Source organism: Coenobita brevimanus, chromosome 43 (genome assembly GCF_032717465.1).
Source record: "Coenobita brevimanus isolate Jiangsu-jjx chromosome 43, ASM3271746v2, whole genome shotgun sequence".
Classification (NCBI taxonomy): domain Eukaryota; kingdom Metazoa; phylum Arthropoda; class Malacostraca; order Decapoda; family Coenobitidae; genus Coenobita; species Coenobita brevimanus.
Genome location: NC_136996.1, coordinates 28,260,721 through 28,275,616, shown reverse-complemented (window position 1 = coordinate 28,275,616; position 14,896 = coordinate 28,260,721). Strand labels below are relative to the sequence as shown.

The following is a 14,896-nucleotide window of genomic DNA, read 5'->3' as shown; positions in this document are numbered from 1 at the left end:
ATGGGTTAATCGAACTTATATGTGTCCCCTCCAGTCCGAACACTCTTTAAGCTGACTGGAATCTTATTTGCGTTTAACAAGAAAAAATGAACAAAAAAGTAATTGTTTGGAAGGGATTTAATCTTTACAATAACAGGTGTAATAACATTTTTTTTTAATAGCTTGAGTTGCGTCCTTGTTTGTTTATGTGTCTGGCGGAATATGACTTATTTTTGCGTCACCAGTATCATAATTCAGTCAGTCAGTCAGTCAGTCAATCATTCATTCATTCAGTCAGGCAGTCAAGCAATCAATCGTTTGGGCATATTTTTACCGTAATTCTTTCAGCTGCCACCGACTTCACACCCAAACTAGGGGTAACTGGTATAACGTAAACATACAGCAGAAAATAATGCATGTTAGAGTCGAACTACCATGGACACCTGTTTATCGTTAGAATAGAATGACCCCTTTACTACAATAACGTCTCTGTGATTTATTCTTTCCACCATCAGACGATTTTCTTCAGCTTTGGAAAAATCTCTTGCAGTAAAAGGGAGGTCATTAAATATCCAGTAACCTCTTCACCGCGATTTATCTCCCCCACATTAAGTAAAATCGTCTGGTGGCAGCAAGAACAGAATAAAAGAGGAGATCCACGGGCCGAAGGGGTTGAGATCTACTATGACTACCCCCCCAGTACACTATCCTGGACTACCCCTGGTGATGTACTGGGTGGATAGTGCTAGTGTTTAGGATAAGACAAGGATAGTACAGATTTGGATGCTGTACCTACCTCCCTACTCGAACCCCTGACATTACCTCCCTCCCTCTCTCCCTTTGACATTATCTTTCTCCCTCCTTCCCTCCCCTGGACATCTCCATCTTCCTTCTCCCCTTTCTTCCCCAGGTATTCCCTCTCTCCCTCCTGCCCTCAAACAATACCTTTCTCCATATGATAATGCCACACTACCTGCCTCTCATCGTCAGATCCCTCCCTCCCTCCCTCCCTCCCTCCCTTCCTCTCTCTCCTCTAGACTTTACTTCCTTCTTTCCCTCCCTCTCTCTCCTCTAGACTTTACTTCCTTCTTTCCCTCCCTCTCTCTCCTTCAGACACCCTCCTCCCTCCCTCCACAACATCTTAACGCTCTCATGGTCGACACAACTCTAGCACTTTTTCCAGCACTCCGTCCCTTCCCTTGACGTTACCACCTTCTCCCCCCTGTCCTATCCCTTCCCCAGACACTCCCTCCCTCACTCTCAAGCCTCATAACCCTCTCATGACCGGGATAACTCTGGTACCATATTCTGCCTACCGCCAGAAATAATTTTGTATGGTTGAGGGTGAGTCGTAGAAACCTGACAGTGCTAACCAGGAATCAGGGACACAGTCGATGAAACCTGAGAGGGGCCGGAGTGGTGAAGCTGAGGGCTGACCACTGACTCGCCACAAAAACCCTTCTCACCACACCTGTCCTGCATCCACCACACCTGCCCCTCAAACCATCCACACCTGTCCCGCATCCACACCTCAGTCTCAAACCATCCACACCTGTCCCGCATCCACAACTCAATCTCAAACCATCCACACCTGTCTCGCATCCACAACTCAATCTCAAACCATCACCTGTCCCGCATCCACACCTGTCCCGCATCTACACCTCCCTCTCAAGCCATCCTCACCTGTCTCGCATCCACAACTCAATCTCAGACCATCACCTGTCCCGCATCCACACCTCTCACAAGCCATCCACACCTGTCCCGCATCCACACCTCTCTCTCAAACCATCCACACCTGTCCCGCAGCCACACCTCTCTCTCAAACCATCCACACTTGTCTGTTCGTTTCTTTTGCCACATCTATTCCCTTGTGTCTCATATTTGTTCTCCATCACCGTAATTTACCTTTTTTCCTAAATTTGCCACAAATTTCCTCTCTCCATACCTGTCCTGCATCCATCATACATGTCACTCAAACCACATCTTTTTTTTTTTTTTTTACCCTTGTCACATGGTTCCCGCGTTTCATTTTTATTTTCTTTCCTCCGCATTCCCTTTTTTTTTTTTTTTTTTTTTTTTAAACCATACGTGTTCTGCTATTTCCAAAACTGTCACTCCTGTCCACTCCGTCCTTTCGCCACATCTCCCTTTCGTGCTGTTTCAGAATTGCGTTATAATTTGCAAAGGGGCCATCGTAACAATGATTTCTTTGCGATTTAACGTGCATATTACACTTCATCTGTCTTGTTTTTATTTTTATCGCTTTAACACTGATAAGGTTTGAGTCAGTGACGTGCGAGAGGACAACTGAGTGAAAGATACATGATAAATCGGTAAGAAGGAGATGTTACGAAATCCATTTACTACACGACCTCATTTTCGTTTTCTTCTCACTCACCATATTTCACCTTTATATCACCACACCTGTCCTTTTAATTATCACATCTGTCCATGAAATCACACCTGCAGTATCGCTCTTCCTGTCAAATGTCTTCCCATCTGATATTACGCTTTATTCATTATAATATCACAGTTTACTTTTCTAACCTCATCTATAATTCATCTCATCACACCTGTCATATCTCGCTACACCTGTCACACAAATCACTCATACATCCACACTCACTCTCTCTCTCTCTCTCTCTCTCTCTCTCTCTCTCTCGATATTACGCTTATCTTCATTATATTCTCTTGCCATATCCTACTTTTTTTCTGAAATCACCTATATAATTTTTGTCATCACACCTATCATACACTCACTACACCTGACATTCGGTCCTATTGTTACTTCTCTTTGTCCCTTGGTGCTAGGTTTCGTTTTCATCTATCATATCTATCTATCCTCATTGCTTTTAACCACACCTGACCTCCACGTACCACACCTGTTACATAAGTCACCTGTCCACTCTCTTCTAACCTCATCTCTTCCCCTCTCATCTTTCGATTAATCTGTCCACTCTTTCTTCTAACCTAATCTCTTACCCTCTCATCTGTCGATTTTGTTAGACCTTCATGCTCTGTTTCTCATTATAGTCTACATTTTCTTACTTTTTACCCCACATTGTACACGCCTTCTCTTGATGGTGTAGACAGAATTTCTCACAAACACAGCCACTCCTACATCACAGATTTCCACATACCCTGCTATCTCTTCCCTCCAGAAGCCTTCCACACCTTTACCCGTGCCTGAAGCATTGGGTAGTGGCGGATCACTTCTCCATTAGTTGAGTGTAGTGTTCCTAGACTCTACGGATCAGTTGCCCTTCAGGATATCGTTTAACTATGGTTTTGATGGGTATAGTAGAGTTGCTCCCTCATGTCAGGCGTACATAAGCCAGCTGATACAATACATATACACATTCTTACTACAACTCCTTTAAACCACTCCTAGTAATAATTAAAATAAATAAACAAATAAATAAAAATAAGAAGGGTATCATGGTGCTGAAGACTTACAATTTCTCCCCCCTCCCTTCACCATAAGAGGCTTTGTAGCAACTCTTCCTTAATTATATTATTAACATATTACACCTTAACATTATCTTCTACGTTATTTATATCGTTAGAATACTGAGATAACTTGCAACAGTAACACAGACTTAAACAAATCGCAAAAAATTTAGTGTTACGAAACCTCCGAAGTAAGATGAAGAAAAATGTAATTCAACTAAAGACTTAATAATTTCTTCTTTCTCTCCACCCATCCCCAGGGCGATGGCGGGAGTGTGGGCGGATGGGAGGTGGGCGGGGCGGACGTGCATGTTGGGCGTGGTAATGAAAGCCGGGATGATGGGCGGCATCTGCTGGTCATTGCACGCCCACCTGCATACAAGCTTACCTTCTCATTCACAACAACATATGAACAAGCCAGGATGATACAGGTAAGAGGAGAGGGGTACTATTTTTTTATCTATTCATCTGACTATCTATCTATCTATCTAGCTGTCTGCCTGTCTGTGTGTCTGTCTGTCTGTCTATGCATATCTCTCCCTGTTTGTGATTGTACGCCCACCTGCATACTGTACAAGCTTTCATTCTCCTTCACCGCCACCTAAGACCCAAGATGATAAGGGGGGTATTATTTAAAAAAAAATCCATTGATCTATCTTTCTTAATGATCTTTGTATCTCTATGCATTTTCTGTAAACACACACACACACACACACACACACACACACACACACACACACACACACACACACACACACACACACACACACACACACACACACACACACACACCAGGAAACGAGCGCGGTAGCCAGTGAGTCACCGTGGTTCTGTCCTTCCCATCCCTTCGCTATATTCCCTTTTCTCAGAACGATCGATATAGCACACACACCCGGAACCAATTTCAGAGAAGCTGATTAACTATACCATAAATGTCTCTTAGAATTCGTAAACACCTTCACCACGATTCAACATTTTTTTTTTTAATTCATTCCTCTTGTCCTCCGGTGATTTTACTTAACCCTTTCACATCAAGGAGTATTTGTCATTGCAATCACGCTATCACAAGACGAATATATTAAATTTTGGACATACCTCTCGTAGTGAAGGGGTTAATGAAGGCTGTATCTAACCCCATTTCAAAAAGTCTCTCCTACGCTAAGCCAAATCGCCATGGCTATAGTAAGAATGAAGTGACAATTTCCTCATCGTGCGGAAAGGGCAAATTTTGGGAAAACATCATGCAGTTGAAGGATTAAAATGTGTCTATAAAATCCCATCATTCTTAAGGGTTTCCCTGAAGCTAAATCAAACTTAGCGTTGGAACCTGTTGTTGTTGTGACCCCAGGTTCATCAAGACGTGAACCTGGTGGACTAATGGCTGAGGCTGCCCTTTTCATGGCATCGTCCTCTTCGGGGATATGATGGATTTTAAGGAACACTGATATAACCGAGCAGAGGAGCAGTCCGGTTCTATCAGTGCCATCTCATGAAACCGTCTCTGTTGGAAGCAAGACTGAATTACAAAAGACGTCGTCGTAGTGAAGAATGTAAAATCTTCAACTCGCGCACGTTCGTTTTATTTATGTATTTATTTCTATTTATTTATTTATTCTCATCTCCAGATAATTATATTCAGCTTGGGGTAGGCCTTTCAACCTGGAGGGGTAAGATAACACTTTCACCAACTCCTGCTCCACCAGGCGATATTATTCTGCTTAGATCGTTCTGGTGGACAGGGGTTAGTGAAGGCTACAGGTAACTCCTTCACTTCCTACACTCTACCCTGCGCTCATTATTACCGTCTGGAGAGAGCAAGAATTAAATGAAAAAGGTATCACGGGAATGAGACGTGAACCCTGTCGACTGCAGGCTATAATTACTCATCTTCCTAAGTCCAGCATCATACTTTTGGGAGATAGGAAGGAAACTGACAGGCATTTATGTAACTGGCCAGCTCCACTGCACCCGGCCACATTAGTGCCACCACATTAAGGTGTCCCTCTCCAACACGATGAAGAGGTTGAAACACATCAATAACATATATGAAAATTATGAACCCATCATCCTAAGGACGCCATTATTATTCCACATTTACTGCTATCAGACAGTTTAATGCGACTAAATCACCCAATCAGTTATGGAGTTAATGAAGGCCATACCTGTCACCTCCAGTTCGTAAAGTCCCTCATACGCTGAATAAACTCACCTGGAAATAACAAATAATAATAATAAGAAGAAGCTACAAGAGGCCATCGCGGTTAAGGTGTTAAGATGTAATGTGGGGCTTAACTAAGAAAGAGTTGGTATAGTTCGTTCCCCGTAAATTGCCGGAAATTTTTGTATTTTTGGAGCTTAAAGTAGTAAAGCATCAGAGCAATACAATACTACGGCTCTACATCCTGTTCTTGACACACCTTCGTGACTGTACCTCGTTCACCTTAACTTGGTGGAGGTTTTCGTATTTCCGCAGCTTATTCCACGTACCTCATTAGCACAAGGTAATACTACGGCTTTAAATCCTTAACAAAACACTTCTCCATAATTATCGCAATATTCTAGGTTTGATCTTTTTATTACAGTTCAATTTTCGTGATAAAGAGGTGATAATTTTAGGCCAAATTAAAGGGAGGGGAGTATAGTTCTCAGAATTCAAGATGGAAAGATCAAAACTGTCGGCCAATTAAAAGTGGACGGCGTATAGTCTCTAGAATTAACGAAAGTAGACATTATGAAGAGATTTTAGTACGAAAGCTTAAACACCGTAATATAACTCTAACCTCTCGCAATTCTAGGCCAAGTTGCAGTGAATATTTTATAGTTTGCCGTGCAACTAATAAGAATAGAAACAATAGAGAAACAAGTAAAAAAGCAAAAACAAGACGAACGCCGGAATACAACCCTGATTTAGTTGTCGTAACCGGAGTTGTTTTGAACCGAACGTGGTGTGTGTTTTTGTTGTCGTTGGTGTTGTTGCGCACCTGTGCGGCCTCACGCGTACGACAGGTGTGCTCTGGTCGCAGGTGTGTGTGTGTGTGTGTGTGTGTGTGTGTGTGTGTGTGTGTGTGTGTGTGTGTGTGTGTGTGTGTGTGTGTGCTTCTTGTATAACCGGATATAGTCTAAGTATGGAAGTTTTGCTGACTCATGTAAACAAATGTAACAACAGCCTGCGAGTTCATCACCACCACCACTACCACCACCACCACCAACAACAACAACAACAACAACAACAACAACCAGGATCATAGACAAGGATACAAACATAACTAATCTCACTGGCATACCAAACACACACACACACACACACACACACACACACACACACACACACACACACACACACACACACACACACACACTTGGTAGGTCATAGAGAACTAAACACAATCTTCCTATCTCGTGCTACCCTACCTACAGTTAACCCATTTTCTACGACGGCTCTCTAGATACATTTTGCATCTTATTCTTGCTACTACTAGGCTATTTCCATCAGCCTAAGAGATGCTTTTCGAACTAGAGAGCTAAACAGAGCCTTCGTCAATCCTTTCACTTCGAAACCATAATTTTTCATCATGTTTTTTGCTGCTGTCGGGTGGTTTTAGTCAGAGAGCACCCCCGTAGTGAAAGGATCGGTGAACCCATATCTAAGTCTGCAGTTCGAACACCTTTTCCTATTCTGAGCACAGTATGTTCGTCTCGAGATGGCAAGAAAGAAAGATGTCGCGGTGATGTGATTAAAAATATATTTCAAGTGATACCTAATACCCTGGAGAACACTTCACACTGTAACCACACTCCTATTGCAAATGTTACATAGACTTGCAGACTAACTGATTTCACGAGCATTTCTTCCTGCAACTGCAAGTGTTACATAATGGCATGGAAAATATAAAACGTCTAGTACGACAGCAACTGCAGGAGTTAGAGGGAGTCTTTATTAACCCCTTCAATAACAGAGGGCTTTTCTATGCTGAATAAAATCGTCTGGTAGCAGCAATTATGAAAGGAAATAGATACATGGTCGAATCAAAGGACGTAATATCGACAGCACTACCAGACAGGAGGATACTGAGCTTTAATAAACAGAATAAGTCGCTAAGAATGAGATGTTACGAAAGCCACTTCAGTCCTACATCGAGAGAGTGGATTAACCCAACATCGAGTGAGTGGATGATAACCCCCACCTATCTGGCTTCATATAAAAAAAAAAAATCACCCGTCAAAAACATGTTATGATCTAGTCCCGTCGGGTAATTTGGCAGGATCTGGTGTACCCTTCCCCCCTCTCAGATCTTATTTAGTAACATTTCTTTTTAATTAATTGCCAGCCTTACTCTTCACGTTGAATATTTTTTTCTTGGTTCTTCATTATGATTTTTCCCTGTCTGTCTGTCTGTCTGTCTGTCTGTCTCCGTCTGTCTGTCTGTCTGTCTGTCTCCGTCTGTCTGTCTGTCTGTCTCTGTCTCTGTCTCTGTCTGTCTCTCTCTCTCTCTCTCTCTCTCCCCCCTCCGTTTATATTTAGAAAGTCCACTTCCTCCGTTTACCTGTTGGATCCTTCGAAAATTAGGAAGGACTGGTGAGGGATATGGTGCTCCACCTGATTTTTCTTTTTTCTCTGATTTGTTTTCTCGTCCCTCATTATTTCTATCTTTCTTTCCTTGTCCTTGTCCCTGTCTGTTTCTGTCTGTCTCATTGTATCTGTCTCTCTCCCTGTCTCTCTCTATTTGTGTTCTTATCTCTGCCTCAATCTCCGTCCTGGACTTGCAGTTATAATCTTTGGCGTCTTGGCCTGTGACATCATTTATATTACTTTTCCTTTAAAAACCTTCACGTCAAGTTTACTATTTTTGGTATGTTTCCTCGTGACAAAACACACATTCTGTAATTCTCTGTAATGTGCGCTTGTGAAGTAATTTTCATTTTATCACTGTTATTTTTGCTGTAACATCTTGAGCCATGTTTGCATTATCTTCCACTTTTAAAAACGCTTTTCTTTTTCGACCAGGCCCTCTCCTCCTCAGGGGCGATAGTGACAGGCCTGGACGCCATCATGTTGCTCAAGAACCTCAGGAAGCAGCAGGAGGAGGCGCAGAGGGAGGAGGAGGAGAGGCAGAGGCAGATGAAGGAGCAGAAGGAAATCCTGGAGGGGGCGCAGGGGGAGGCAGGGACAGAGGAGGCCTCTAATGATGATACCCTAGAGGTGGACGAAAATGTGGAAGAAAAGGTGGAGGAAGAGGTGGAAGAGGAACCCAAAATCGAAGTGATTGGGTACAAGGAAGAGGAAGAGGTGGAGGAGATAAGCCATTCTGTGTATGAAATGAGCTCAGGGGGAGTAAGTAATCCCCTGTACTCTTTGCCGATTAGCGCAGCCCAAATGCGGGCAGTAGGCGACGGAGATTATAAAGAAGGCGAGAGTAGCCACGCGCAGAGCCATTCCAGTGACACCTCTGAGGCTTCCAAGGCTCAGTCGGAGGCTTCTGATCTCCCGACAGCCAATCAGAACGCCGAGGGTAAAGTTAATCCGCTCCCTAAGCCACCCCGCTCCCTGACACAAGACCGAAGACCCTCAGTATCTGAAGACAAAGAGGAGAAGACCTTAGGAGACAGCGAGGCGCAGAGCTGTCAGTCTTCCTCGGGTGTCGGTGAAAGCAGGGACGGAGAGAAAGGTGACCCAGCTGACTCATTAGCGAAGGAAGGAGACCATACAAAGAGCCTAGATGGTGGAGATGGTGACCTAGATTTTAAAGATGCGAGTGATAGTGAGGATGAGCCTGTTGAGGCCAGAAATAGTGCGTTCTCCGATGACGAAGACGAGGAGGATGAGGTTTCTGAGACGGAAGGTTTCTATGAAGTGAATAAACCTGAGGATAAGAGTGAGCCAGAAGTGAGGGACAGTGAACGTGAACCCTACGGGAAGTCAGAAAGTGATTCAGAAAAGGAGATCAAAGAGTCAGAGAGTGATCGAGAAAAGGAAGAGCCAAAGGAATCAAAGGAAGAAAGCGAAGATTACACAGATTTAATCACCAGGATGAGGCTGGAACGCGGGTTTTCCATAGACTCCAGCGCTGGCGGGTCTCCTCAGAACCACGCCACGCCTGATGTGTTCAAAGAGGACACCGTCAAAACACCCACAGACTCCCCAACCACTTCCCCGAGTGATTCCCCAACCCCTCAACGTACCCCAGTCAGCGAGAAGAGGTATGACGAGGAGGAAGAAAAGACAGAAGAATCAGCAGGGAATGGGGAGGAATGGCTTAGTGATAGTGAGGAACAGTTTGAGAAGCTGTACAAAGAACTTAGTCAGAGTAATGACCGAGTGGACGCCGGGTACGAAGGGAAAGGCACACAGCTTGAAAGTCTTACAGAAATACCAAAAACTGAAATTACACCAAGCTCACCATCACCAGTCAAGAAGAGCACTGATGAGATAGACTCCCCAGCTGGTAAAGAAGTTCCAGGTAAAGCACAAGTGAAGAAGGTGAACTCCATCATCAAAAAGGACAAGAAAGGATCCGATTCAAACAGAGGGTCGACTAAGCGAGTACAATTCAGCCTTGAAGTAAAGACCATCGAGCCTTCCTCAGATCACTTTGAGACCACTGCAAGTGAGGACGTATCACAGGGACCCATCTCGCCTTCGAAAAAGACCCAAGACCAGGAAACAAGCAAGAAGAAGAAGGACGGCAAGAACAAGGAAATACTCGGAACCATCGCAGCGAAGGATAAGAAGCAGGAGGAGCCAGGATCGCCGAAGAAAAAGCAACTCACCACCTCCCCTCCTTCCTCACCAACCAAGAAAGTCACACCAGGGTCACCAAAGAAGAAGCCGCAGCAGACAGGGACAGAGCAGACTGGCACTATCACCTCCCCGACGAAGAAGAAGGGCATCCTCTCCTCCATCTTCTCTCCCTCCCAGTCTAAGAAAGGGGAGTCACAGGTAGCCAAGGATGACACTACAACCAACACCACAAATACAGTCAAGAAGGCGACCACAGAAACCTCACCTCCATCACTCAAGCGTCAGCCTACGGTCGACTTTAACGCCCCCCTCATTATCAGTGGTAAGTCTTGTGCAGTGTAACTATACCGTGTTGTCCTTCACTTGAGAAAAAGAAAATAGTCCTCTTTCTGTCTTGAAGGCTGGGCTGTAGCAAGATATTTAATTCTAGAATGTAATGTTTGTTTCGAATTGCTAGGGAGTCTGTAGTGCCGCAGTATTGTTTATTAATTTATTGATTTTGTCACTGAGCAATGAAAAATAAGTTGCAAATGACGAAAGCCCCAACCAACTTCATGTAGGCAAACTATAATCAATAACCTCGTCAGTCCGATAGCATATTTTTCACATTTTTTTTCGAGCTACCTGTAAACGGTTTTATTTAGCTTTAGGAGCGACTTTTCGAAAATTCAAACTGGGGGAGTTAGATACAGCCTTCATTAACCACTTCAGTACAAGAGATGTTTCTTACACTGAATAAAATCGACTGGAGGTAAAAAATGCAAGAAACTAAATGACGTCACCAGGGAAGAAGTTAATAGTTTGTTATAAACATAGTGCCTAGTGAAATGAGCACCACCAGCATTCATACATCATTCAAGCCTTCCACATCATCATCATCATCATCATCATCATCATCATCATCATGACCCTATTTCCTCTCTAAAAATGGGGTGAGTAGGGTTAGAAACAAGGAAAGTACAACGCATGACAAAATGGGTCACATAGTCATCCACGCCTCATTCCAGCCATCAGAATCCTGGGGTGGAATATTCAGACATAAAGATCGCTTCGCTGTCGTAACATACACTTGTTTTTAAAGGAAGGACTAAAGAAGCGTAGGAAGATTTTGCACTCTCTCTTCCCTATCCTCCAAGAAGAAAACACTTAACCAACGATCATTTTTGTTTCATAACTAAAATTGTTTTTTTCTGTAGGAGGGACGGTAGACATGGGAAAATGGTGTAGATTCTGGTCCTTCTTCTTCCTACAAAAACATACCGTATCAAAATTACATCTCATAGGCCTTACCATTTGCACAGATTTTTTTTTTTTTTTTTTTTTTTTTTTTTTTTTACAAGTGCCCCTCACATGAACATACCAGGCAAAATTAATCAGTTGACTATCAAGTTTAAAAGATGACTTGAAAACCTAGTCACCTGCTTCTCCCTATACAACCCATCCAGCCAAGTCAATTCCCTAGCTTCACCTGCGTCCATGGTTCATATTCTCCTCGGTTTAAGGAAGCTCCCTAACACCTTTTTCTAATCAATTTATTTTGCTTATTTTCACCATACTGTCTCTTGTGTGTTATTATAAATCACTCTAATATCACCATACGCTTCATAAATACCGTATAAATGGATAGTAACTAGCCTTATCCAAATATAAATCGCTGTGTTAAGAGGTGTTAGGGAGCTTCCTCAGCTGACGTGAATAGAGGCATATATTTCCCTCTCGCACATTTATTCACCTTCTTCCTGACATACAACGTCTTCTCCTACCTTCAAGTTCACTCTTATACATCCTATTTACCACTCTATCTACTTTCATTCTCTCCATAGCATCTTAACGCACTCTTTTCACGAACTAGAAACCTTGCCAGAAACTAATACTATTTTTCTCACACGTCCAGATGTTTTATTTCGTTAACTGATAAAATGATATAAAATGACCTAATTAGAACAGGAAGCAACATACATCAGGCCACATTCTGGGCAAAATGATTAATAATATGTTAATTTTGCCAGGCTCCCAAGGTGATCAGAGGACCGTGAATAATTTAATTAGTGGGCAAGGAGAAGGCGCTGACGGTGCAAGCGAAAAAAATTACTACTTTTTCACAAATTTCGTCAAAAAAGTTTCTCTAATGAGCCTTAATCACTTCAACCCGTGGACTCTTTTTTTTTTTTCTTAGCCGTGTAGAGACGCAAGGTATATGAGTGTAATGTGTGCTTACTTTTTTTTTTCTTTTGTGTATTATTCTTCATTAACTAGTACGGGAAATTTTTGAGTTTAGCCTTTGCAAAGTCCTTATCGACCAACCTAGAGCTCCCATTTTCACAGGGTGGAATGCCTCTGCCAGCCTCATCACCTACTATACCCGTTTTACTCTGACTTGGCTTAAAATTGCCACCCCTCCATTTTGAATACTGGGTTGTAACAAGAGAATAATGGTAGGCTGTGATGAAAGTCATGAAGAAGTGCTGTGGAAAGGATGTACAGTAGAGTCATAATACTGTCTTATTCTGCCACTGAACTACGTGAAATAAACTGCAAAAGAAAAAAAAATGTTGGCCAAGTTAAGGTAAAGGGACTCTGCTACCATCGTCCATCTCTCCAACCCCTTTCAACTCACCTAACCTTTTTTCTACCGCACGTGTCGAACTTTTGAGAGAAGTTTGTTCGCATCGCCAGTGCCACACCCCATGCAACGTCCATATTCCCAAAGTTTAGTTGTCCCGCCCTGCACCACCACCCACTCACCATCTTAGCTTATCCCACCCACCCCACCTACTCTTTTCCACCCGTCATTCTTTTTCCACCCTCACCTTTAACTCGTACCTCACTTTACAACACCCGCCTCTACAGCATATACTTCTCCCGGCATTCTCCACAACTCCACACCGTGCCAGTCCATCCCGCCCACTCCCCTCCACCTACCCCACCTATATCTTCTCTGGTGTGAATATCCTAAAACTGAATGTACCTCAACTATCAATCCACCTACTGTACGACGCACAAAATAACAAGATGTACGTAACCCTTCATGGCCTCGTAACAACCGCCATCCTAGTTTGTCCACCCAAACACTTCATTCCCCGTTCCTCTACCCATCACTCGTCTCCATCCACTTCTACCACTTTTAAAAGACCTAAAATGCCATATCCCATAAACTGTTACACCAGTCAGCCTGATTTTTGGCCCACTCATTTACAAGTATGACCTTAATCTTTAACTGAATTTTGATGGATCTGGATCAACCCAAAAGCACCTAAAATCCCTAAAATCCTCTGCCTTGTCTGAATATGCCTGAAAATGATTAATTTGAGGATAATGGATTTCAGCAGACCTGGATGGGCGTGAATGGATTTGAATTTATATAATTGGGCCCAACTGCATGTACGGACAGTGAATGGACCTAATTAAGACTGAATGGCTCTGAAAGGCTTTGAACTGGTATGCTCTGAGTTTGAGTGGGCTTGAACAGGCTTAACTAGACCTTAACAGACTTAATTATGCACAGACAGACTGATAGATGGATGGGGATAAATAGAAAGACATAGATAGATATTTGGATAGATGGACAGACAGACAGATGGATAGATAGATAGACAGAGAGATATACATAAATGGATAACTAGATAGACAGATAAAAGATATAGATGGACGGATTAATAGATATCATCTTGAAGGGGTTATAGTGTGATAGAGACAGACAGACAAAGAGACAGATAGACAGAGAGCAATAGATAGATAAACAAAAATGTAGACAAGCAGAAAAACAGAAATTGTCTTGGAGAGGTGAAAGTGCATCTCATAAGGTAATTCAAGGCAGACTGATTTAAAACAGTCCTAATGCTCCTTTTCATTTTGCCTATGTGGACTAGACCCTGGGCAAAGGCTAGATAGTCCATTTCCTGAGGTGCGGCAGTCCTTTTCACCAACAGACCCTATCGTATACATCCTCACATGTCACCACTTGCGCATTATTACCGAATCGTCTATTCTATGCTGTGCTAGGAATATGTTACTCGTAAAATCAACGTAATATTGTTAGCGAAAGTGTTTATATTTGGATGTTGTTATGGAAAAGCAGTGAATGTAGGGATAACATCATCATAATCATCATCATCATCATCGCAATCCCTACAGTATCTTCATCATCGCAATCCCTATCATCATCATCATCATCATCGCAATCCCTACAGTATCTTCATCATCGCAATCCCTATCATCATCATCATCATCATCGCAATCCCTATGATCATCATCATCATCATCATCGCAATCCCTATCATCATCATCATCATCATCATAAATCCCTATGATGATCATCATCATCATCATGATCATCGCCATCCCTGTCATCATCGTCGCCATCTCTAACATTATCATCATCATCGTCATTATCACCGTCACCACGCCTGTCATCATCATCATCATCACTATCATCATCATCATCGCCATCTCTATCATCATCATCATCATCATCATCACCGCCACAACGCCTGTCATCACCATCATCATCATCACCGCCACAACGCCTGTCATCATCATCATCATCATCACCGCCACAACGCCTGTCATCATCATCATCATCATCATTATCATCAGTATCATCGCCATTCCTATCATCATCATCATTATCATCATATCATCACCGTCACAACGCCTGTCATCATCATCATCATCATTATCATCGCCATTCCTATCATTATCATCGCCATCATCATCATCATCATCATG

At 42.8% G+C, this 14,896-nt stretch overlaps 1 protein-coding gene across 1 annotated transcript in view; it reads left to right on the top strand.

The window, feature by feature from the left end:
• Positions 1 to 14,896, top strand: part of LOC145397825 (uncharacterized) — a 41,135-nt gene that overhangs the window by 8,401 nt on the left and 17,838 nt on the right. Inside the window, exons 3-4 of the mRNA XM_080270859.1 lie at positions 3,690 to 3,860; positions 8,435 to 10,490. Of these exons, the coding sequence (XP_080126985.1) occupies positions 3,690 to 3,860; positions 8,435 to 10,490 (2,227 nt within the window). The remainder of the gene's footprint in view (positions 1 to 3,689; positions 3,861 to 8,434; positions 10,491 to 14,896) is intronic.